At 44.3% G+C, this 23,335-nt stretch overlaps 1 protein-coding gene across 4 annotated transcripts in view; it reads right to left on the bottom strand.

Annotated features, from left to right (window-relative positions):
* ADPRH (ADP-ribosylarginine hydrolase) overlaps positions 1-23,335 on the bottom strand; it is a 72,138-nt gene that overhangs the window by 13,132 nt on the left and 35,671 nt on the right. Inside the window, exon 1 of one of the 4 annotated variants that reach the window (XM_082260912.1) lies at positions 584-684. The exons of the other annotated variants lie outside the window; for them this stretch is intronic. Coding sequence (XP_082117038.1) covers positions 584-619 — 36 coding nt within the window. The 5' untranslated portion in view covers positions 620-684. Of the gene's footprint in view, positions 1-583; positions 685-23,335 lie in introns of those variants that run through there. 4 annotated transcript variants of the gene reach the window in all.

Genomic DNA, 23,335 nt, shown 5'->3' with positions numbered 1-23,335 from the left:
TCCATTACATAGCAGGAGGTCGTGGGCAACATCAGAGGGCTCCGCTGGCCAATGGTTGGGCACCCCTGCTCTAGATGCTTCACTTATTTTATTTTATCAAGAGTGCTTCAAAGAAGAGCGAGGCTAGCTTTCTTTGCTATATACAGTATATAGGTTGTTTTCAGGGGCTCTTCCACCATGATCCAAATAAAACGGATATACTGCGTCGAAAGAACATAGAACCCCAGTCAAAGTATTTAGGGAAGGTTTTGAACATTTATTATTTAATCGGATTACTAAGAGCTGTTAGATACATTTATACACTAGGCTATTGCATTCCAATAGGCAAACATGTTTGTAAATAGTTTACATACAAAATCCATTCCTAAAATTGTTAAATTAATACATTTCAAATGATCTGATTAATCAGTTTTGTTTTTTTGCTGTTACATTGCTAAACTCTATAAGCCTAGAAGCCCAAGTATAATAGTAGGCAAACTAGACCTTTTAAAATCAAATTGAAGGTTTCCTTTAGTTATTCTAAATCAGCTGTGCAGTAAGACCCAATCAATCACACAAACAAAAATTTGCCAGAAGAGCTCACAATTGCTGCCAGAGCTGTAAACGCTCTCCACTTCATTGCAGGCCTGGGCAGGGAGGATCCATTTGAAATCCTAGTGTCCTCTACATTTGTGTGGTCACACTCCGGTTTATGTGTGTGTCTCACTGCTAAAATAAGACCTCTCCCCCCCCTCGCCCAACCAAAGAGACACATGCAAGCTGTCCTTAACATTGCAAACCATGACAGGTCATCGTGTCTCAGCAGTGTTCTCATGCATATTCGATATCAATGGGTATGATGAAGGCCAACTGTCTTTATTATTTGTTGCTTGTTCATATTTATTTCAATACTGAAAAAAAAGACTTTGGATATCCAAACAGAACTTTACATTATTAGCACAGCACGATAAATGGTAGGCAAAGCTAGGCTTAAAATATTTAAAGTGAAACACCAGCCCGTTCACACCAGAACACAGTGTAAGAAACTCATATTCCGTGTGCGCTTCCCACACCACGCTCAAATGCATTGCAGTTGCGATCTTAGGTTAACAACACGCCAAAAGCAGGTCACAGATTGCCTGCACTGGATCGCATGTTACAGAAGTAAACCACTTTGCACCACAGTGCAATCCTGTGCGATTCCTGTTGTGAACGGGCCCTCAGACCTTTTTTTTTTTTTTTTAAGGTGTTTATTTTTACAGTTTTCAAATTAGAAGCAAAATATTCATATGTGGCTACATGCTACTTGGGCAGCATTCACACCTGGGTGTTTTCAGAAACATGCAAAAGACACGCAAAGAGCTTGTGGTGCCATTTTTTCCTAAAGGCAGTCCTCCCGCGCTTTATGTCGCACAAAAATGTGCATTGCAAAATATGTTTGGCTCAGTGCCCAGAAAAAAAAAAAGAAGGACGCAAGCTACTTCGGCACAATTGTCACAAGAAGTACAGCCCTTTAAGTGAATTACATAGTCTAGTTGAAAAAAAAAAAAAAAACAAGTTTATCTAGTTCAACTAATAAAAGGGGGGGGGGGGGGGAATTTTTTTTTAACAATCCTATATACACAACCCCAATCTCACAGTTGATCCAGAGGAAGGCAAAAAACACAGCAAATCATGATCCAATTTGCTACAGCAGGGAAAAAATTCCTCCCTGATCCCCCAAGAGGCAATCAGATATTCCCCGGATCAACTTTACCTATAACTGTTAGCATCCAGCTATATTATGTTCATTTAGGGAATAATCCAGGCATTTTTTAAAGCAATCTACTGAGCTAGCCAGAACCACCTCTGGAGGGAGTCTATTCCACATTTTCACAGCTCTTACTGTGAAGATACCTTTCCGTATTTGGAGATGAAATTTCTCTTCCTCCAGAGGTAAAGAGTGCCCCCTTCTCCTCTGTGATGACCTAAAAGTGAATAACTTAACAGGTTCACTATATGGACCACGTACGTTTTTACTGTATACATGTTGATTATATCCCCCCTTACCACTTACGGACCACCCACTGGGTATTTATGTCGCTACTTTGACGTTAAATACCGGGGTTATGGCCGCAGATAGCTGCCATAACCCCGGTATTTTTTTAAACAGCAGGCGGTCCGCTTTAACATAAAAGTGGTCCCAGTGGCGGATTCGCTGTGGGATCACTTTTATGGGCAGCGGGAGAGGTGCCCCCCCCCCTCCCACCACCTCCCGGTCGTTTTCCCCACTTACTGGAGCCTTCGGTAGCAGGGAAAATTATGATTCGTCCTTTCCCCCTTCTAGGCAGGGAAAGCTGGCCCCACTCAAATCTATGGCCTTGGAGGACCGGAGCGACAACATACGTTGCTTCCCCCCAACAGCCTTAAAGTGCCCATTTTTCTTCATGATGAAAAAAAATTACTTTTTTTTTGCTTTTTAGTGTAGATGTGAGATCTGAGGTCTTTTTGACCCCAGATTTCACATTAAAGAGGACCTGTCCTGCTTATTTCTATTACAAGTGATGTTTACATTCCTTGTAATAGAAATAAGTGTTAAAAAAAAAAATGTAAAAAGAAAAGGTAAAAAAAAATGAAAGAGCAACGTCCCTCTGAGCTCAGGCGCAGAAGCGAACGCATATGCAAGTTGTGCCCACATATCTAAAGGTGTTCAAACCACACACGTGAGGTATTGCCGCGATTGTTAGAGCAAGAGCAATAATTCTAGCCCTAGACCTCCTCAGCAACTCTAAACTGGTAACCTGTAGAAATTTTTAAATTGTCGCCTATAGAGATTTTTTTAAGTAAATGTTTTTCGCCATTCCACGAGCGTGCGCAATTTTGAAGCATGACATGTTGGTTATCTATTCACATTATTGTAAAAAATTGGGCAAATTTTACTGTTTTCTTATTTTTTAATTCAAAAAAGTGTATTTTTTTTTTTTTTTTTGCAAGGATCTCTATTTTATTCTCTAGGGTCTCTGCTAAAAAAAATGATATAATGTTTGGGGGTTCTAAGTAATTTTCTAGCAAACAATACTGATTTTAACTTGTAAACAAGTGTCAGAAATAGGCCTGAAGGTTAATCTTCTCTTCTCAAGAGAAAATAACTGGATTTTGACTTACCGCAAAATCCTTTTCTATTAAGTTCATTGACGGACGCAGTTCTCTGATCCATATCAGTAGGGTTATACTGCCCCATACAGGAGTAGGACACTAGGCAGATTAAAACTACTGATATGGATCAGAGAACTGCGTCCGTCAATGAACGATAGAGAAAACTGGATTTTTGACTTACCGTAAAATCCTTTTCTCTTAAGTACATTGACAGACGCAGTTCTCTAATCCATATCAGTAGTTTTAATCTGCCTAGTGTCCTACTCCTGTAGGGGGCAGTATAACCCTACAGATATGGATCAGAGAACTGCGTCCGTCAATGAACGATAGAGAAACATTATTTTCAACTAATCTTCCCTCATAGCTGAGCTCCTCCATACATTTTTTTTTTCCAAACACATTTTTTTGGGTTAACAACACATACAAGGTAAATGGTACAGACATATTCTGGATACAAGTAGCTATGGTTGGCCTCATCCAAAACCATTTTACATACAACTGCATTGTGTCTAACATCTGCATTGTGTCTAACATTAATCATCATAACAAGAGGTCGAAACTGGAGAACATAGAAGGAAACGACAGCAGGTAGCTGTTGGCTTTTTTAACCATGAAGCATTCCTGTGGGATATCAGATTGAAGAAGACATAAAAGAAATAATCGAAGAACTATGGAACACTTAGCTGTCACTGTACAAGTAAAAGGAGAGTTAAGGGGGAGAGGACCCTGTAGGGTCAACCCTCAGTACTTAGTAGGATACCCTGTACTTCTATTTTCTTTACGTACACTATCATGTGTCCCTTCTTCTGGGCTTATGGTAATAACTATGCATGGGCATAAGTAAGCCTAGCTAATTGCATATTAGGCCTCGTTGTGCGCATCAGGTGAATCATTAAACCAGAAGATGTTGTATATGGCAATTCTTCCACAAGATGTGTTTAACGTTGGGGGGGTCTATAGAGTGCGAGGTATAGGGAGGAAAGAGAGAAGAGAAAATAAGAAAGAGAGAAGGAAGGAGAAAAAAGAAACTGGCGAGGTAGGGCATAGAAGTGGGGTGGGAGGTGATTTTGGATATATATACGTAGCCTATTTCCATTTGAGTTCAAAGCGTTGAGCAATTCTATATGCCTGCTGAGGATGGACCAGATGTAATACCCTATGAAATCACTTAATAAAAGTAGGAATGAGGAGGTCTGATAATGCACCTTTAGGCAGAGTGAAGACAGATTAAGGAGGGTCTCTCGTCTGTCTGTATGTGATTGAATTGCGGAAATGAACCCAGCCTGCCGAAGTTCGGTTATACTTGTACGTGGTCTCCTTTGTGATGTGTATCAGTTCTTCCATTTCTTCTACTTTATCAATGTGTCTGAACCATTCACGTAAGGATGGTATGGTTGTAGAGAGCCAGTGAACAGGTATACATGATTTGGCCGCATTGATCGTGTGCATTGGTAGTATAATGTAGTAGGTATTGCATAGGTGAGAAGTCCAGATTGTCTGTAGTCAACCGGTGTACGAAAGAATACGAAAATCGAAAAACATTTGCCCTAGTGGGACTTTAGCTGAGGTGGACGCATAGTCACTTGTGTAAGTATATAATTTATTAAATATAAATCGACATACAATAAATGCATAGACCAATATTACATACAGGCCAGGGCACTACTCCCTTAGCAAGGGCTGACAGTCACTTTTTACAGACACATCAACATACCATTGATAGCTGTTGATGCTTATTGGCACCTCTGTGGTGTGTGTGCGCTCCCTCTGGTGGTGGGCTGACACCTGATCTGGGAGCTGCGATATATGAAAGGGAAACGTTTCCTTTCCCTGCTGCCCCCTCCCACAACGTGGGCGGGGCCACCTATATATCGGCGCCATGCTCCCGCTGATCATGTGGGACCGCCACGATGGTGGCGTACACACGCGACATCGGTGATCACACGCTGGATGTGTCGCAACAGCGGTGACCACACGCTGGGTGGAGATGGCTGCTGTGTCATGCCGGCTATCCACACAGCGGATACACGCTAATGGCATCCAAGTGCATCTTTACCATCCCACATGGCGTTAGGGACCAGTCTTGCATGCATTCCGGATGGGCTTTAAGGCGAGAAACCAAGTTTGTTGCACCATAGGTGTCCTCAACTATACACGGCACATATTTTTTTCCCTGTCGGGACACACAATGGTGATATATTCCTATGCCTTTATACACATGGACCCTTTCTTCACTTCTTCAGTTTTACACTAGCAGGAAATTTTTTCTCACCATTCTTTCCCACTGGATCTATATCTACACATATATTTGTGCAACCCTTGGGTCCCTTTCTCAATGGTCTCCATATGCTTGTGCGGCTATATTATTTCCATACGATTATATTCCTTCTGCTATCACCACAGTGATACAGTACATACAAATACTTTGATATACACATATACATTTCATTTCTATTGACAACACAACCTTCACACTTGTTCTCGCCTGGCCCCTGTTGGGCTGCTGCGTATCCTGGCCCCTTCAACTCCCGGGTCAGGCTTTGGTGCCTCCACCCTATGGTAGCATCACACTCGTCTGGCCTAATCTTATGCAAGTGTGGACCTCCCCACATGGGTCATATATTTAATTGAGTTATCCGCATTTATTGGTCAGCACAATGTTATGTTATCATGTCAACACTGATACCTTGTGTATATATTTATTTTTATAGACAGGCTCATGTACAGTTACTCCTGATGAGTGAGCACCCGACTCACGAAACGCGTCGAGTTCAAAACACTCTATATATGACATGATTTATGCTATGCTGGTATTGTTATCTTGCTATCATGCTATATATGCTATGCTATGCAGTGATTCCTGTATGTAATATTGGTCTATACAATTATTGTATGTTGATTTATATTTAATAAATGATATACTTACCCAAGTGACTATGCGTTCACCTCAGTTAACGTCCCACTAGGGCAAATGTTTTTCGTATTCAATTAGGGATGGAGGTGTACGCATGTGGCGGTGTCAGACTATTTTTATTATTTTTGTTGGTGTACGAAAGAATGTACCTCTTTCCAGAATGGCTGGAACATGGGACAGCCCCACCAAATATGGATCAATGAGCCTTTCTCTTGTTTACATCACCAACACTGATTGGGTAACACGGGGTTAAATTTATGTAACACCACGGGGGTTCTGTACCACCTTGAGAGAAGCTTGTAATTAGTTTCCTGAATGAAAACATTCACAGACCCTCTGTGGGTATTCTGGAAGACAGTATTCCAGCCCTCTTGAGATATATCCACTTTTAAGTCTCTAGCCCATGCTTGGCCTGCTTTCCATGAGATGAATGAAACATGCTCTCCCAAGAGAGAATGTATTGCGGAGATAACATGTTGTGGGGACGCTCCTGTCCATAATTTTTCGAAAGTAGTGAGTGATTGAGAGGGGTTAGTATAGGAGTTTGGGGAGTGAAATAAATAGTGTAGCTGGAGGTTTTGCCATTCTGAGTGGTGAATCTCTGGCCACTGCCTTATTAGTTGGTCCCTGGTGAGGTGTTTTCCCTCTTTAAATATTCTATGCGCTCTCAATACACCAGGGGAGTCCGGTCCCGCAGGAAAGGATGAGGACAATCCTGGAGGGAATTCAGGGTTCCACCTAATTGGTGTCAAGGGTCCTTTCACTGAAGATATGTTGTGTGATGCATGCCTTCTGAAAACAATTGATAGATGACATGATGAGTGGGTGATCCCGTATGGAGGAGGGTAAATGTCGCAATGTTAGCCAGGGTGTTACAGTTAAGGGGACGGGTGAAAAATGAAGCTTCGAGCCTTACCCACCCAATCTTTTTCATTAACGTGTGCATGCCAATCTATAATTCTGGCTAATTGGCAGGCTCTATGGTAAGTTTCCAAGTTTGGGAGACCAATCCCACCCTTTTGTTTGGGCCTGGTCAGTTAGACGTGATTGATACGTGGTCGTTTTTTCACCCACAGGAAAGTGGTGCATAATTTCCTGAAGGTATGAAAAAAGGTGGCGGGTAGATCTACCTCCTGGGACTGCTTGGAGAATATAAAGAATGCGTGGAAGCACATTCATTTTAAGGACCGCAGCCCTACCAAACCAGGAAAGTGTCAATTTGTCCCACTTCTTTAAATCCGCAGTCAGTGCGTGTGTGATCGGTGTGTAATTTCTATTAAATAAGTCCGATAGGTGTGACGGTATTGTGATGCCTAAGTAAGTCCAGTGGTTTGCCAAGAGAAGGGAAAATTCTGTTTGCATTGGTCCACTTCTGGCGTCGGTAAGGTAAGGTAATATTGAGCGCATTGGATTTATTAAAATTAATTTTTAAGTTTGACATTGTCTTGAATAGTTCAAAGTAGGGATACACCGAAATGAAAATTCTGGGCCGAAACCGAAACCGCAGGATGCCCTTGGCCGAAAAAACCGAAACTGAAAATGACTTTTTTCCCCCAAATGATTTTAAAATAGATAGAACAGGGGCATATGACAGAAACAGGCAGCGATGTACACCTGTAGCTAGTATGTAGTATATGTACTGTCACGGGTTGGCAAGTGGTTAATTACCAATGGTATTTGTATTATGCAGCATGAGGGGGTTAATGTATTGCCACTGCTGGTCACTGATGCATTAGTGACCGACCAGTGGCAGTTAATTAACCCCTTTGTGCTGCATTAGTGCAACCAGTATCAGTGTTAATTAACACTGGCTGCACTGATACTGGTTGCACTAATGCAGCACAAAGGGGTTAATTAAGTGCCACTGGTCGGTCACTAATACATCAGTGACCAGCAGTGGCAATACATTAACCCCCTCATGATGCATAATACAAATACCATTGGTAACCTCGTCTCAGCCCCCCCACCTCAATGATGCAATGTCCTTACTTGTCGGCACCTCTCCGCTCCTCCCGTGTCCCTTCTTTCAAAAGTGCCGCCTCCCGGTGATGTCACTACTACGACTCTGTGTATGTCACCAGTCTGGGAAATTTCCCTAACAGTAATAAGGTTTGGTTGGATTAAGGCTTTAACATACAGTGCCTTTTTCACAGATTTGATGTATGTTACAAAGGAAAGAGAGAGAGAGAAAGAGAGAAAGAGAGAGAGAGAAAGAAAGAGAGAGAAAGAAAGAGAAAGAGAGAGAAAGAGAGAGAAAGAGAGAGAAAGAGAGAAAGAGAGAGAAAGAGAGAGAAAGAGAGAGAAAGAGAGAGAAAGAAAGAGAGAGAAAGAAAGAGAGAGAAAGAAAGAGAAAGAGAAAGAGAGAGAAAGAGAGAGAAAGAGAAAGAGAAAGAGAAAGAGAGAAAGAGAGAGAAAGAGAGAGAAAGAGAGAGAGAGAAAGAAAGAGAGCGAGAGAGAGAGAGAAAAAAAAGAAAGAAAGGGAGAGAAATATGTTGAAGAATGGAGAAATGAGATCACAGACTCGAAGAAATTAACTGTTTACCAGTCACTGCAGAGAGACTACACACTGGCCCCATACATGGAGGTGCTACAAGAGCCAAAAGACAGACAGACTGAGCGCCCACAGCCTGGAAATGGAATTAGGATGACACAGACAAACCTACAAGCCCAGGGAGAGCAGATTGTGCCAGCAGTGTGACCAGGGGGTCCTGGAGGACGAGGACCAGTTCCTGCTACAGTGCCCTAAGTACTCATCAGTGAGGGACACTCACTTCCAGAGACTCTCCGCTTTCATCCCGGACTTCAACTCTATAGAAGAGAAGAGGAAACTCCAAATCCTACTGGGAGAAGAGGAGCCAATGGTGAGAATAGCTGCACAATATGTGACAGCGTGTCACAGACTGAGAGGGACATGAAAAACTGAGGACTTAAAAATCCTTTATATGGACCCACCCCCCCAAACTCAACTGCTTTGGCAATGCTATAATGGAGAGAGAGAGAAAGAGAAAGAGAGAGAGAAAGAGAGAGAAAGAGAGAGAAAGAGGGAGAAAGAGAGAGAGAAAGAGGGAGAAAGAGAGAGAGAAAGAGAGAGAGAAAGAGAGAGAGAAAGAGAGAGAGAAAGAGAGAGAGAGAGAAAGAGAGAGAAAGAGAGAGAAAGAGAGAGAAAGAGAGAGAGAGAGAGAGAGAGAGAAAGAGAGAGAAAGAGAAAGAGAGAGAAAGAGAAAGAGAGAGAAAGAGAGAGAAAGAGAAAGAGAGAGAGAGAGAGAGAGAGAGAGAGAGAGAGAGAGAGAGAGACCTACCACCATCATTTAAATGGTCAAAACATTCCGCCACAAAATACAGAGAGGTAGCTGACAGACCCGACATCAAAAAACATCTCGAAAACTTTCAAAACAACAACTATGAGGTCAGCCCACAAGGTGTGAACAAGGCAGCAAAGGACTTCCATAATATACTACACACCATAGCAGAAACAGCCCAGCTGAAAAAAGCCAACTGCAAGAAAACATTCAACAAACAATCCAATAAATGGTTCGACAAAGAATGCAAAGCATTAAGGAACACCTTACGAACAGCCTCCAATAACAAACACAGAGACCCCGACAACAGCGACCTAAGGATAGCCCACAGCATTCTTCAGAAACAATACAAACAAACCCTTAAAGAGAAAAAGCAAAACTTCATCTCCAACAACCTGCAACAGTTAGAAGAGGCACTTCAGGAAAATTCTTTCTGGGAAATATGGAAGAATATTGGCTCAGCACCCAGGAAAAACAACCTCCACATCCAAAATGGTGACATCTGGCTCACTTACTTTAAGAACCTCTACAAAGATATCCCAGAAGAGGAGTTAACTGCAGAACAAAAAGACCTCATCAAAAGACTACACGGTATGGAGGAAAAAATCAAGGATTTCCAAAACCCCCTGGATGTACCAATTACACTACAAGAAGTAACAGAGAAAATCCAACACCTGCAAACTAAAAAAGCCAGTGGGATGGATGGAATCCTGCCTGAAATGATTAAGCATGGCTCCCCAGACGTACATGCTGCAATATGTAAAGTGTTCAATCTGGTACTGAGTGCCGGTCACTACCCTAAAATATGGAACCAAGGCCTCATAACACCCATCCATAAGAGTGGAGACCAGTATGATCCAGCCAACTACAGAGGGATATGTGTCAGCAGCACATTAGGGAAACTATTCAACAGTATCCTCAACAAACGTATCCTCACCTTCCTGACACAACACAACGTCCTCAACAGAAGTCAGGCGGGGTTCATGCCAAACCATCGCACTACAGACCACATCTACACCCTGCACAGTCTGATCAAGAACCACGTCCACAATACAAGACATGGGAAGATATTCGCCTGTTTTGTGGACTTTAAGAAGGCCTTTGATCCAGTGTGGCACCCAGGCTTGTTCCTCAAACTATTGGAGAGTGGAATAGGAGGGAAAACATATGATGTCATCAAGAGTTCATATACCGAGAACAGCTGCAGCGTAAAGGTGAAAGGACAGAGCACTTCCGGCAGGCCAGAGTCGTCAGACAGGGCTGCAGTCTAAGTCCAACCCTCTTCAACATCTACATCAATGAACTGGCTGCAGCTCTAGAATCCTCTCCAGCACCTGGACTGACTCTGCATGACACCGAGGTGAAGTTCCTGCTGTATGCAGATGACCTCCTACTTCTGTCACCAACAGAAAAAGGCCTACAAGACAGCCTGGAAGTGCTGGAGAAATACAGTGCCACATGGGCACTACCCATCAACCCAAAGAAAACAAAAATCATGGTCTTCCAAAAAAAGAACACAAAGAGCCCTTCATTTACACTAAACAGCCGCACTCTTGAGGAAACTAACAGCTACACTTACCTCGGCCTAGAAATCAACCAATCAGGAAGTTTCAAGCCAGCCATAGAAGCACTAAAAGACAAGACACGCAGAGCCTTCTATGCCATCAGGAGACAGCTGTATCACCTAAAACCCCCAGTGAGAGTCTGGCTTAGAATCTTTGATAGCGTTATCACCCCAATCCTTCTTTACGGCAGTGAGATTTGGGGTCCTGTCACCTACCCAGACCAATCCAAATGGGACTCAAGCCCGACAGAAACATTCCATCTGGAATTCTGCAAGCACCTCCTCCAAGTCCACCGGAGCACCTCTAACAGTGCCTGCCGGTCTGAGCTGGGCAGATTTCCCTTACTTCTTGCAATACAGAAGAGGGCGCTATCATTCTGGGATCATCTACAAAAAAGCAGTCCTGACTCTTACCACCATAAGGCCCTACTGACCAATAAGAACCAGTCCAAGCCTAGCGGTCTGCAACAACTCATCAGCGCCTTGTCTATCCCAACCTCCCAACAGTCTGGCCTGACAAAATCACAAATAAAAAACATAAATTATTCCGAAGAAAAATATGTTGAAGAATGGAGAAATGAAATAACAAACTCGAAGAAACTAACTGTTTACCAGTCACTGCAGAGAGACTACAAACTGGCCCCATACCTGGAGGTGCTACAAGAGCCCAAAGACAGACAGACCCTGTACAGACTGAGCGCCCACAGCCTGGAAATGGAATTAGGACGGCACAGACAAACCTACAAGCCCAGGGAGAGAAGATTGTGCCAGCAGTGTGACCAGGGGGTCCTGGAGAACGAGGACCACTTCCTGCTACAGTGCCCTAAGTACTCATCAGTGAGGGACACTCACTTTCAGAGACTCTCCACTTTCATCCCAGACTTCAATTCCCTAGAAGAGAAGAGGAAACTCCAAATCCTACTGGGAGAAGAGGAGCCAATGGTGAGAATAGCTGCACAATATGTGACAGCGTGTCACAGACTGAGAGGGACATGAAAAACGGAGGACTTAAAAATCCTTTACATAGACTCACCCCCCATTCCCCTTTATATTACCCCCCCCCCCAAACCAAACTGCTTTGGCAATGCTAAAATGTATTTGGTCATGCCAATAAAGCTTATGAAAGAAAAAGAGAGAGAGAGAAAAAGAAAGAGAGAAAGAGAGAAAAAGAAAGAGAGAAAGAGAGAAAAAGAAAGAGAGAAAGAGAGAAAAAGAAAGAGAGAAAGAGAGAAAAAGAAAGAGAGAAAGAGAGAAAAAGAAAGAGAGAAAAAGAGAAAAAGAAAGAGAGAAAAAGAGAAAAAGAGAAAAAGAAAGAGAAAGAGAGAAAAAGAAAGAGAGAAAGAGAGAAAAAGAAAGAGAGAAAGAGAGAAAAAGAAAGAGAGAAAAAGAGAAAAAGAAAGAGAGAAAAAGAGAAAAAGAAAGAGAGAAAAAGAGAAAAAGAAAGAGAGAAAAAGAGAAAAAGAAAGAGAGAAAAAGAGAAAAAGAAAGAGAGAAAAAGAGAAAAAGAGAAAAAGAAAGAAAGAGAAAAAGAAAGAGAGAAAAAGAGAAAAAGAAAGAGAGAAAGAGAGAAAAAGAAAGAGAGAAAGAGAGAAAAAGAAAGAGAGAAAGAGAGAAAAAGAAAGAGAGAAAAAGAGAAAAAGAAAGAGAGAAAAAGAGAAAAAGAGAAAAAGAAAGAGAGAAAAAGAGAGAGAGAGAGAGACTCTAGGCTGTGAATTATGATCCGTTCTAACTACAGACGCTTATACAGCAGCAGACATCCACATTACCTTCTTCTACAGCGAACAGCACATGAAGGGAGGAGGTGGGTGCAATGATTCAGCATTAGGCGCGGAGGAGGATAAGATCCTGTGCATTCCGAGTCCCTCTCCCCCGAGATGTCACTGGTTGCTAGACACCAATCGGCTGGCCGTCTAGCAAACACTGTAGCTCACAATGAAGCGCCGTTGTAACCAGCATAGGATCGCAGCAGTCAGCACACATAACCGCAAATGACAGGGAAGGGAAGGACTCACTTTTAACTGATACCAGCGGCCATACATTTTCCGCATCCTTAACCCCTTATCGGCCGAAATTGGATACTCACATTTTCGGCCGAAATTATCGGTGGCCAAAATTTCGGTGCACCTCTAGTTCAAAGTCTTGAATAAGGTTTGGAAGGGATAGGTGCGGTTTGGATAGAAAGAGGAGAATGTCGTTGGCAAACGCTGCGAGTTTGTAAGGATGGTTAGCTAACTTGGTGTTTTGAATGCTTTTAAGTGCAGAGGAGGGGTTTGGGGTCTTTTAGACCCCCATATCCCTCCACCAGAGTACCTGTGGAAAAAAAAAATATGTTTTTAAACGTCCGAAAAGATCAGCCGATACCGATATCCGATGACCATAATATCGGTATTAAAAAAACCATATTGATCGATCACTAGTTATAACCCTCCCTTACTCTATCCAAAATGAAAAAAATAGTTTTGCCTATAGTTCTACTTTAAGCTTATGATCTACTAGAACACACAGTTCCTTCTCCAGCATTGATTCCCCCAGTTGTACTCCCCCTAGCATATATGATGCATGTTTCTAGCCCCCAAGTGCATAACTTTCCATTTATCAACATTAAACCTCATTTGCCACATAGTTGTCCAATTAAACAGTGCATTGAGGTTGGGTTGCCTTATATTGTTGTGTGAAACAATTGCCTAAAAATAGAATGCCTCGCGTCACTCACAGTGCACGTTTAGGAGGTATTAACTGTGCCTACAGGTAAGCCTTATTATAGGTTTGCCTGGTGATATAAATAAGAAAGAAGGTTTTACTACCACTTTAAATAAGATAAGCGACAATTTGAAAAGAATTTGAGGCAAGTTTTGAATATCTTTTGCCATCCACCACTTGGCATCTGAATGTCCATCCACCAACTTGCATTCTATGAAAGTTCCACAAGGGTGTTCTTGGAGATACAGGTTATGTTCTTTTGCTTTTAGTCAGGTTATGAAGTGTGTCAGTGAAAGTCTATTACTTTTCTAGAGGGTTACACTGTGGATGTAGTGTTTTAAAGCATTGGAAGAGCCTATAGGAACTCCCTCAGATGTTTATGGTTATCGGTGTTCCAGCTGGAAGTTCAACTACTTCCTTTCATGGAGACACAACAGGAAGTGAAAGGAAATCTCCCCAAAGTGAGTGCCAAAACCCACTTAAAAATACATACCGGTAATTCTAGAATGCAACAGGTTTGCTTTAACACCTTACTTAGATGCTATTCAGGATATCAGTTTGTTTTAGGTACATGTACAAGCAGAGATGAATGTGCAGACTCCTTGCAGATGGGAGCCTTTATTAAACTGAAAAGCATATCATCAGCAGGACAAGACCACAGCGACTGAACTTTTGAAGATGGTTTACAAAACAACAAAATAGATTTACAATTGTATAATCTTCAACTTACACCCATGAGAATCTTAAGGCCCGTACACACGTACCGATCGTCAGCGAACGATCGGCCGTCTTTTGTCCCTGGGCTGTCGGTGTCTGTTGAAAAGTGCAAAGACAGCACAAGAATTTTGTCCGCCGACTACAGCCGACTGCAGAAGTGATGTCATGTAATGGTTAACTTTCCCTGTGTTTTTTCTTTTCTGAGCATGCCCAGTCTTGCAAATCTGCGGTCTGTCGTCCGAATTCTGTACTGACTGGCGAACAATCAGCCGCTCTGGTGTCGGCATACAAAAATTTTAATGCTTGCAAGACAGACTCTTGTCGGCAGAATGTGCGCTGACAGCTGTCGGAGGCACCATACTAACAAGCGTACAATCGGCAGATCTTTCGTCCGCCGACGTTTGTATGCCGACGATCGGTACGTGTGTACGGGCCTTTACTGGTGGTGAGTTATTCAATTTGAAATTACTCCTTCCTGGAAGTCATAACCCCCCCCCCCCCAAAAAAAAATAAAAAATGTACACACACACACACACACACACACACACATATACATACATATATATATATATATATATATATATATATATATATATATATATATATATATATTAGGGATGCACCGAAATGAAATTCTTGGCCGAAGCCGAAGCCGAATAATAATGAAATGTTTGGCCGAAGGCCGAATACCGAATACCGAACGCGGTGTTTCGCATTTTTTCCATTTATTTTGACAATTTTTTGTCCTCTCTCTTGTCTTCTCATGTCTCTCTCTCTCTTGTCCTCTCATGTCTATCTCTCTCTCTCTCTCTCTCTCTTGTCCTCTCATGTCTCTCTCCCTAAATGTTACTGTAGGGAATGGGATTCAGTGCACACTGCAGCCTTGTACCATAGGGTTAATGTTAGTGACACTGTAGGGATTGGGAAGGATGCTGGGAATGGAAATCAGGAAGCATGCAGGCAGCCTTGTAAATTTTAATTGCAGATACAGGGCACTGGGCAGGTCAGGGTTAATGTGGTAACATCAATTACTCAGTGACAGTCAGTCAGTGTCAGTGTGGACTCGATCAGATTATACAGTGACAGACAGTCTCTCATAGTGGTGGTAGTAGGAGGCTGGAGGTGGACTAGTAGGAGCTTGGAAAGGAGCACAGCCACATACATACATTGCTCACTCGTGCACTGCAGCCCGCCCCACACATTCAGTGAGTCTTACTCTCCTCCCTAGTTTTTTCAATGGCACATTCAGGAAGCCAATCACGCCGTGAGTAGCGGCACAGCGGAACCAATCAGGTGTGCAGGCACGCGTGATTGGTTCGCTGTGCAGCTAATCATGGCGTGATTGGCTTCCTGAATGTGCCATTGAAAAAACTAGGGAGGAGAGTAAGACTCACTGAATGTGTGGGGCGGGCTGCAGTGCACGAGTGAGTAATGTATGTATGCTCACCGCTGAAGTGTCCCAGCTTCCCCTGCCTAACACGGTAGTCTGTGAGTCCTCCTGTCCTCCTCCGAGTCCCTTCCCCCTGTAAATATCGTGACCTCGGCGATATGAATATCGCCTACAGCCACAGAACGATAGTCGATATCATATCGACTATCGTTCAGCCCTATTGTTCGGCACAAAATTATTCGGCCTTTTGACTTATTCGGCCGAACACCGAAAGTGCTATTTTTTCTATTTTCGGCCGAATAATGTTCGGCCGCCGAATATTCGGTGCATCCCTAATATATATATATAAATATAAAACAGAAAATTACTTTCTATGTACAATGAAGATAAGTCCAACTGTACATAACCAACAAAGCCAACAAAATGACGGACATTTAAAGATCTATTTAGTACAACAACATGATTACACTCACAAGTATTGAACAGAAGTAGCGCTTGAAAATGTCCCAAAAATTCCAGCAAACTCAATCTGTGTGCTCTTCTCCTTGCACTCTACTATGCACTTTTTGCGTGACCTTTTCTTTGCATCTTTGCACACACCCCTTTTTTTTCAGTTATTCAATTTCATTGGTTCCCCACCACTGGTTCGGCGAGACATTTGTTTCTTAATGCTATGTTGCTTACAATTTACATAGCAAAAAGAAACCAGACCTGTCCGAGCTGCAGTGTGCTGGTGATTGATGGCTGTGTATCTTCGTGACAAGAAAAAAAAACACATACAGCATAAGCTACTCACCGAAATGAGTCACTGAAATAACTTTACAGGTAAATAGGGTAAAACTTTTTGCCAAGCTGTATGAGCCGGCCATACAAGGTTGGAATTTCGGCTGGTTCTGAGATTCCTGAACCATCTGAGATTTGAACCATTAATGGGCAGGCTGAATGTACCAACTTGGGTACAATCAGCCTGCCAGATTTTCTTACGATTATCACTAGCAACTGCTGTAGCCGCTAGCGATAATCACCGTCTTCTCCTGGTGGGGACGGTTTCCCTGCCTACCCCTGCCAGGAGAAGACAATTGCTGATTTTCCTGTCAGCACTGTCTGTGTTGATGGGGAAATGTCTTTCCTGCAACCACGATAATTGCACCGTGTATGGCCAGCCTAACTTTGAAGATGCTATATTATCCCAAGAGTTAGAACCCGGATAGTATTGATGTTGGACATAGAGCAGACCATCTGCATAGAGGGACCTTCTGTGATGGAACATATCCGTTTGGCTCTTGTGAAGTCATTCTTGCAAATGGCTTGTTCTAAATGTCCAATGACAATCAGAAAGAGGAGAGGGACGAGGAGGCATCTCTGTACGGTACTGTTCACAATGGGGAATATTAGAGAACAGGGACATTATTTTAACAACTTGCCACCTGCTCACAGTAGATTTACTGTGGACAGACGGCACAGGCAGGCTGGAAAACGTACTTGTACATCGCCGCCTGTCCTCCAGGTTCTGACCAAGTTGGACACAGCACAGGTTTAGCAGCAGATTTCAGCCAAATAAACACATAGAACTCTGTGTGCAGTGAACAGCGATCTGACAATTTCCTCTCCCTGAAAAGCAGGGAGAAAAAACAGCCAGGTCATTAAGTGAAAGCAGCACACATTACATTTTTTAGGCACACATTTAACCCCTTGATTCCTCCCTAGATGTTAACTCCTTCCCAGCCAGTGTCATTAGTACAGTGTCAGTGTTATCACTGTAGACATCAGCGTCAGTTAGTGACCCTTCCAGCCATTATCTATTAGCGCCAGATTGTCTGCCACCCTATAACAGTCACACTATAAGTCGCTGATCACCACCATTACATTATAGCGACTATAGCTCCATAAAATCTGGTATATAAGCCATAGTTTTTAAATGCTATAACTGTCACACAAGCTAATTAACTACTTCCGGTCCGCGCTATAGCCGAAAGACGGCTGCAGTGCGGACTCTAATTTTCGGGAGGCCGTCTTTAAATGGCCTCCCAGACACAGGCTCCCCGCACGCTCCCGTGAGCGCGCATCGGGGAAAATCTGTGTCGGCCGCGTCCCTTGGACACAGCCAATCACAGATCGTGGTAAATGGCCAATCACAGCGGCCATTTACCACATGATCGGCCCATGCAATGAGAGATGATCTCATATGTAAACATATGAGATCATCTCTCATCGCCAGCGCTCCTTCCTCACACAGAGACTGCAGTGTGAGGAAGGAGGAGAGCCGATCAGCCGCCGGGGACACAGAAGAATGTAATCAGGGCACTGATCACCAGTGCCCTGATTACACAAGGTAAAAAACATACACAAAGTGCCCACCATCAGTGCCCACACTCAGTGCCCATAGTGCTGCCAGTCAGTGCCTGCTCTTCTAGGCACGGATGAGCACTGACTGGCAGCACTATGGGCACTGAGTGTGGGCACTGATGGTGCTGCCCATCAGTGCTCATCAGTGCCGCCCATCAATGCTCATCAGTGCCACCCGTCAGTGTCCATCAGTGCCATCCGCCAGTGCCCATCAGTGCCGCCTATCAGTGCCCATCAGTGCCGCCTCTCAGTGCCCCCCATCAGTGCCCAGCAGTGCCACCTCTCAGTGCCGCCTATCAGTGCTCATCAGTGCCGCCTCTCAGTGCCCAGCAGTGCCACCTCTCAGTGCCCAGCAGTGCCACCTCTCAGTGCCGCCTATCAGTGCTCATCAGTGCCGCCTATCAATGCGGCAAATTAGTACCTCCTCATCACTGCCCATAAGTGCCACCTCATCAGTGCCCATAAGTGCCCATCAGTGCAGCCTATCAGTGCCCATCAGTGCCGCCTCATCAGCGCACATCAGTGAAGGAGAAAAATGTATTTATTTTCAAAATTTACTCGCAGAAAATAAGAAAAACTTTTTTTTTTTCAAAATTTTCTGTCTTTTTTCCTTTTTTTTTGTAAAAAATAAAAAACCCAGAGGTGATTAAATACCACCAAAAGAAAGCTCTATTAGTGTGAAAAAAAAAAATGATAACAATGTCATATGGGTACAGTGTTGCATGACCGTGCAATTGTCATTCAAAGTGTGAGAGCGCTGAAAGCTGAAAATTGGTCTGGATGGGAAGGGGGTTTAAGTGCACAGTAGGCAAGTGGTTAATATACACATATTGGGATTTTTTTTTTTTTTCAACCAAAGACATGTAGCAGAATACATTTTGGCCTAAATTTATGAAGAAAGTTTTTTTTGGATATCTTATATAACAATTTAGGAAATATCTTTTTAGTCTTTTTTCTTTTATATAAAAAAAATAAAAAAAAACTGGTGATTAAATACCACCATAAGAAAGCTCCATTTGTGTGAAAAAAAAAAAATCATAGATTTCATGCGCGTACAATGTTGCATGACCGTGCAATTGCTAGTTAAAGTAGCGCAGTGCTGAACAGCAAACAATGCCCTTGTCATGGAGAGGGGGGGGGGGTAAAACCTTTAGGGTCAAGTGGTTAAAGTTGGAGCCCAGACCTATTTTTTTTGGTGAAAGATGAAAAATGTTCCAGTCATCTCAGTTAAATACTTAGCTGCATCGATAGAGAGGAGGCAAGCCTGATGGCTATGTTTACATATATACACTAAATTGTCAAAAGTATTGGGACACCTGCCTTTACACGCAATTGAATTTTAATGGCAACCCAATCTTGGTCAGTAGGGTTCAATATTGAGTTGGCCCATCCTTTGCAGCTATAACAGCTTCAACTCTTCTGGGAAGGCTGTCCACAAGGTTTAGGTGTGCGTCTATGAAAATGTTTGACTATTCTTCCACAAGCACATTTGTGAGGTTAGGCAATGATGTTGGACAAGAAGGCCTGGCTCGCATTTTTCACTCATTTTTTTGCGCTCATTTCGAGCCCAAGTTTTAAGAGTGAGATAGGTCTTTAGCTCCCATAAATGGAAGGATCATTGGCAGGTATAAGCATTACATAAATGTTGAATGAGAGTATATGCCAGGGAGGGGGGTTTAGGGTGTAATACATGGGTGAGATGTTTCCAACAATTGTTTACTACTTTTTTGTGCTTTTTTTGGCTTTATTTCATGCTATGCAAAATTGTCAGTGAGGAAGACAGAGGAGGTCGTGTGTCACATTAGACAGTTCAACAAAGGATAGGGAGGGAGATTGTTTGTGTTGGGATTCAAGAAAATAAGTATCAACAAGGACCTTTCCTTCTCAAGTCTGGAGCAGTATTCGATAAATATGCCAGGAATAATAAAGTTATTTTCGTACATCACAGGACACAAAGCCATAACCATAACATATGGGTTGTATAGCCAACCTACAGGTGAAGGACACTGGCAACCAGTCAGAATTGATGACCCCCTATATAACCCCTCCCACACAGGAAGTACCTCAGTTTTTTTGCCAGTGTCTAAAAGGTGAAAGTCGCTGTGGAGAGGTGCTCCACATGTTTGTTTTGTTTCAAAGAAGAAGAAAGCAGATTATGCTATCATACCCCAATCAAAGATCATTGAATCTAAGGGGTTAACTATCGGATCCATCTAAAACAGTCAATGGACTAAAAAGATGGTACCCGAGCCTTGGGAAGCAGATAACGGAATTTTTGTAAAATCTTACCTGTAAAATTCCTTTCTCTGAGTCCTCCGACAGTCGCCGCCATCTTCATATTCGTCACAATGGAGTATTAGACTTTGCTCCGAAGGAGTAGCTAGGCAACAGAATATGTTAACATTAAAGCTTTTAACATATCCCACCCCCAGGGGGTGGTCCCCTCAGTCAATACCCTCCTACTTCCTGCATCCATATCTCAGTTTCAGTGGAATAGCAGTAGAGTATACAACCAAACCCCAAAAGAGGGGAGGGAGCGGCGACTGTCGGAGGACTCAGAGAAAGGAATTTTACAGGTAAGATTTTACAAAAATTCAGTTTTCTCTTACGTCCTCTGACAGTCGCCGCCATCTTCATATTCGTCACAATGGGGACGTCCCAAAGCAGTGCAAACATGAGGGGTGGGAAACGCAGCCGCGCCGTAAGGCAACGCAGTCTCCACATCAAAGAAAGGAACCTTACCAAAGGAAGGAAACCAGCTGGGCAACATGAAAAAAACTTGCTCAACAGGAGCAACAACCCAGGAAAAGCAAATAACCCAGGGATAAAAAAAAAAAAACATATCCCAAAACGCCAGGGGTCCAAAACAAGGGACCCTAAGGAACTGCCGCACTAAGAACCTTGCGGCCAAAGGAAGCATCTGCCGATGCCTGAACATCCACTCTGTAGAATTTTGTGAAAGTGTGTACGGTCGACCAGGTCGCCGCCTTACACACCTGGGCCACAGAAGCCCCATGACGACAGGCCCAAGACGTACTCAGAGATCTAGTAGAGTGCGCCTTCACAGGCATAGGGAGAACTTTTCGATGCAAAGCATATGCCTGTTCAATGGTCTGTCTGATCCATTTGGCGATGGTAGAAGCCGACGCCGCCAAGCCCTTCCGAGGACCTTCCGGAAGAACAAACAAAGAATCCGTCTTGCGAAAAGACTCACGTCGATTTAAGGTAAACCCTTATCGCCCGAACAACATCCAAAGAGTGCAACCTCACCTCCTTCGGATGTTTAGGCTTCGCGCAAAGCGAAGGCAAGACAATATTCTCATTGCGATGAAATTCCGAAACTCGCTTCGGAAGAAAAGAAGGATTAGGTCGCAAGACCACCTTATCCAAGTGAATGACCAGATACGGAGACTTGCAGGACAAAGCCGCCAGCTCCGACACTCTGCGAGCCGAAGTGATCGCCACCAAAAAGGCGACCTTTTTGGACAACATAGACAACGAGATCTCCCTGATCTGTTCAAAAGGAGCACGTTGTAACACAGATAGAACGAGATTCAAGTCCCAAGGAGGCAGAGGTTCCCTCCTAGGAGGGACCAGATGCCGCACCCCTTGAACAAAGGTGCCAACCAAGGAGTTAGAAGCCACAGGACGTTGAAAAAGAACGGCCAGCGCAGACACCCGACCCTTGATCGTAGCCAGCGCCAAACGCTGGTCGACACCCGTTTGAAGGAAGGACAACACTCGAGAAACCGAGTACGTGCGAGGTGAAAACCCCCTGGACTCACACCAGGCAAAATAGGCCTTCCAAGTATGGTAATAGACCTTCCCTGAGGAAGGCTTCCTCGCGTTGATCAAAGTGCGAATGACCTCAGGGGAGAGACCCCTAGCCTTCAGGACCTCGGTCTCAACAGCCAGGCCGTCAAAGCCAGCGACTGTAAAGCAGGATGGAATATCGGCCCTTGAGACAGGAGATCTTCTCGAAGAGGTAGACGCCATGGGGCGTCGACCGCCAGATTCACGAGGTCTGCGTACCAGGACCGGCGAGGCCAGTCCGGCGCCACAAGAATCACCGCGCTGCGTTCCGATTGCAACCTGCGAAGGAACCTGGACAGCAATTGAATTGGTGGAAACGCATACATCAGTCTGTACTGATGCCACGGGACCACCAACGCGTCTGACGCGTCTGCCCGAGGGTCGCGCGTCCTTGCCACGAACCTTCTCACCTTGTTGTTCAGACGATACGCGAACAGGTCCACATCTGGAAGACCCCACTTCGCGCACAACATCTGGAAGACAGCTGGGTGGAGAGACCATTCCCCCTGATCCAGGGTCTGGCGACTCAGATAGTCCGCCTGCTAGTTCTCCACCCCCGGAATGTGAACTGCCGTTATCGCCGGGACATGAGTCTCGGCCCAAGACAGAATGTCGGCCACTTCCCGAGCCGCTTGGGCACTCCTGGTGCCCCCTTGGTGGTTGATGTAGGCCACCGCCGTGGCATTGTCCGTCTGCACCCGAACCGGACAGCCCTGCAGCCTGTCCGTCCAGCGACGAAGGCAGAGATTTATCGCACGCAATTCCAGAATGTTGATCGGAAGGGAGGACTCCCCCTCCGACCAAGTTCCCTGGGCGGACAGAACGCCCAGAACGCCACCCCAGCCCGACAGGCTGGCATCCGTGGTGATCACTGTCCATGAGATAGGACGAAAGGACTTGCCCCCCGATACCATCGGGGACTGGAGCCACCACAGAAGATCCCTTCTGGTGCGATGGCTCAACGAGATTTGAAGATCCAGAGATTGAGGTCGCCCGTCCCACCTGGACAGGATCTCCGCTTGGAGACCCCGCGTGTGAAACTGGGCGAAGGGAATCGCCTTGAAGGCCGAGACCATCAATCCCAGACATCTCATGCTCGTCCGCAGAGACGAGTGCGGAACGTCCCTGAGGGACCTGACTTCCTCCTGAAGAGTCCTGAGTTTGTCTTCCAGCAGGAAGACCTTCGCCTGGACCGAGTCCAGGATCATTCCCAGGTAGGGAAGACGAACCGACGGACTCAGCGTCGACTTTGCAAAATTTATCGTCCAACCAAACTCCTGCAGAGTTTGCATCGTGACGGACAGGTCCTTTTCCAGACCCTGGCTGGTCGCAGACCGAACCAGAATGTTGTCCAGATACCCCAGGACAGAGATGCCCTGGGCTCTCAACAAAGCCAGAACGGGTGCAAGCACCTTGGTGAAAACCCGTGGAGCCGAGGCGAGACCAAAAGGTAACGCCACGAATTGGTAATGATCCTC

This window comes from Pelophylax lessonae (assembly GCF_965119305.1).
Source record: "Pelophylax lessonae genome assembly, chromosome: 6".
Lineage (NCBI taxonomy): Eukaryota > Metazoa > Chordata > Amphibia > Anura > Ranidae > Pelophylax > Pelophylax lessonae.
This window is presented reverse-complemented; position numbering and strand designations above follow the sequence as displayed.